General features: G+C 39.2%; 1 protein-coding gene across 1 annotated transcript in view; it reads left to right on the plus strand.

Annotated features, from left to right (window-relative positions):
• LOC105812054 (chromosome unknown open reading frame, human C2orf42) overlaps positions 1 to 2,079 on the plus strand; it is a 42,270-nt gene extending 40,191 nt beyond the window's left edge. The window contains exons 7-8 of the mRNA XM_012646422.1: positions 1,095 to 1,116; positions 1,406 to 2,079. Coding sequence (XP_012501876.1) covers positions 1,095 to 1,116; positions 1,406 to 1,614 — 231 coding nt within the window. The 3' untranslated portion in view covers positions 1,615 to 2,079. The remainder of the gene's footprint in view (positions 1 to 1,094; positions 1,117 to 1,405) is intronic.
• The last annotated feature ends 382 nt before the right edge of the window (positions 2,080 to 2,461 follow it).

Raw genomic sequence — 2,461 nt, forward strand, 5'->3', positions numbered from 1 at the left:
ACATTTCCTACATGCCTTTTATGTGCCAAGCACTTTCATTTACATTCTCAATCATTTTTCTCACTGAATCGTTATTTTTTTTTTTTTTTTTTTTAGACAGAGTCTTACTCTGCTAGAGTGCCGTGGCGTCAGCCTCTTGGTACAAGTATAATATAAGCCAGGGCACAAATGGGAGGGACAAAGTATCTTCCTTTTTCCATGCAGCCTTCCTTTACGAACGAAAGCTGGGGTTTGCTATGGCAGAAGCCTGGGTAGGTTTCTCTCCATCCATCGCCACCTGTTTTATATTTACTCGTGGATGCTGCCAGTGGTCTTATTATTGTCAGTTTTCAGCTTTTTCTATGTCTTCATTGGTCTTTAAGTGAAAAGTCGGTAGCAGCTCCATGGAGAGTTTTTAGCCAGATATCACTTGAAATGGAAACTAGAATATGTTTGTGACAAACAGACATGTATTCTATGTCTAAAACAAACCAAACAGACCAAAACACACAAGCCCACAGGGTTATTAGTTTGGGGTGGGTGGAAGCTTTGTTTCTCATCATATAAGTGATGTCTTGGTCATTGTGAGAAGGAAATGACCAAAAGAAGTGGAGGGGAGGAATTTAGAAGGGGTGACTGGGGTAAAGTTTAGGGAGAATAAGATAGTGAAGTCAAAAATGAAATATTAGCTTATGAAGTCAGAGGTAAGTAGTGCTGAGAGAAAAAGGTATATACATTATTAGGCAGGATCTTTTTCCTCTATCCTTCTTGTTTTCTTATATTTATAGATTTAAAAAATTTTTGTTTTTGCTTTTTTTTCTTTTTTTGAGACACCATCTTGCTCTGTCACCCAGGCTAGAGTGCAATGGCACAATCATAGCTCACTGTAACCTTCAACTCCTAGGCTCAAGCAAACCTTTTGCCTCAGCCTCCTGAGTAGCTGGGACTACAGTTGTGTGCCCCCATGCCTGGCCAATTTTTTGAAAAAATTTTTTTTGAGACATAGGTCTCGAACTCCTGGCCTCCAGCAATTCTCCTGCCTCAGCCCTTCAAAGTGCTGGGATTACAGGTATAAGCTACTTTGCCTGGCCTTTTTTTCACTTTTCTCCTGAAAGGCTTCAGTCTTTTGGCCAGCAGGTAGAAGTTATTGAATCTGAATTTTTTTGTTTCATATTTGCCATCCAGTTGTCACCGTAACCTGCAGCATCAGTAAGAAAGACCTAACATTTTTAAATATATGTTTTAACTTCACGATGACAAAGAAATCTGATACTCCAATTACCACTGAATTTGCAAACCCTACGCAGCCTTCTAATTATCAAAGCTGAGTATAGTCTCTGTTCCAAGTCAAGGTTCTTCCTATTAGGAACACTCATTTGAGTCAGGTGGAATTGTACTAATAGTGTTCCTTTTTTTTTCTCTTTAGGCAACACTTCCCCAGATCAAAAGGAGCCAACACCTTTCATTATCGAGTGGATCCCAGATATCCTTCCCCAATCCAAGATTGGCGAGCTGCGGATCAAGTTTGAGTACGGTCACCACCGGAATGGGCACATGGCAGAGTACCAAGACCAGCAGCCTCCCCTGGACCAGCCCTTGGAACTGGCCCCTCTGACCACTATCACTTTCCCTTGAGGCAAAACGAGAGTCTTTTTGCTGCTAAATTTGCACATCCCCAACCCTTGACAACTTTAAATACTAGTTAGGCACTTAGATATCTGGCTTTGTTCCTTAGTAAACTGCTCTTAGCTTAGTTAACAATTTCTCAACGCTTTCAAGTGGATTCTGTTGAAGAAAAACTCTTCTTGTAAATGGCCTTTTTGGTGCTGCTGTGTAGAGTCTTCATTATACATTGGGCAGTATTTTTAAAAGGAACAAAAAGAAATCCAGCTCATTTTCCTTCTTACGGATTCACCTTTAGAATTTGTTTCAACCTTTTTCTAATTCTCTAAGAAGTTAGCAGCACTCAGCCTTACACCAATAGTGTTGGAAAGTTAATCATACCCTGGTTAGGGCAGAATGTTAAGGACCATCCAGGCAGAGTTTTAGCCATGCTCTTTATTCTGTTCTCAAATAAAGCACAGTGTCACTAGTTTTTCCAAATTATTTCTCATGTTGGCCTGATTATAAAATTATAAAGTTTTGGGGGGATTTAGCTGATAGTGAAATAGGAAAAAGAGCTTCAGGTGTGACGGGAATATTGACATTTCAAACTAATGCTTGTAATTGCATATTCACTTGATATTTTCTTCTTTACTCTCCAAAAAGTTTAACAGTTGGTAAAATACAATTGCTGTTTCTGCGTTCACTGATGATGGAATGGAGATACTGAAGGACATAGAAGACTGTCTAAGGAGGAAAGAAGGGAATGAACATTTCCTACATGCCTTTTATGTGCCAAGCACTTTCATTTACATTCTCAATCATTTTTCTCACTGAATCGTTATTTTTTTTTTTTTTTTTTTTAGACAGAGTCTCACTC

The sequence above is a fragment of the Propithecus coquereli genome, unplaced genomic scaffold (assembly GCF_000956105.1).
Source record: "Propithecus coquereli isolate 6110/MARCELLA unplaced genomic scaffold, Pcoq_1.0 Scaffold243, whole genome shotgun sequence".
NCBI lineage: Eukaryota > Metazoa > Chordata > Mammalia > Primates > Indriidae > Propithecus > Propithecus coquereli.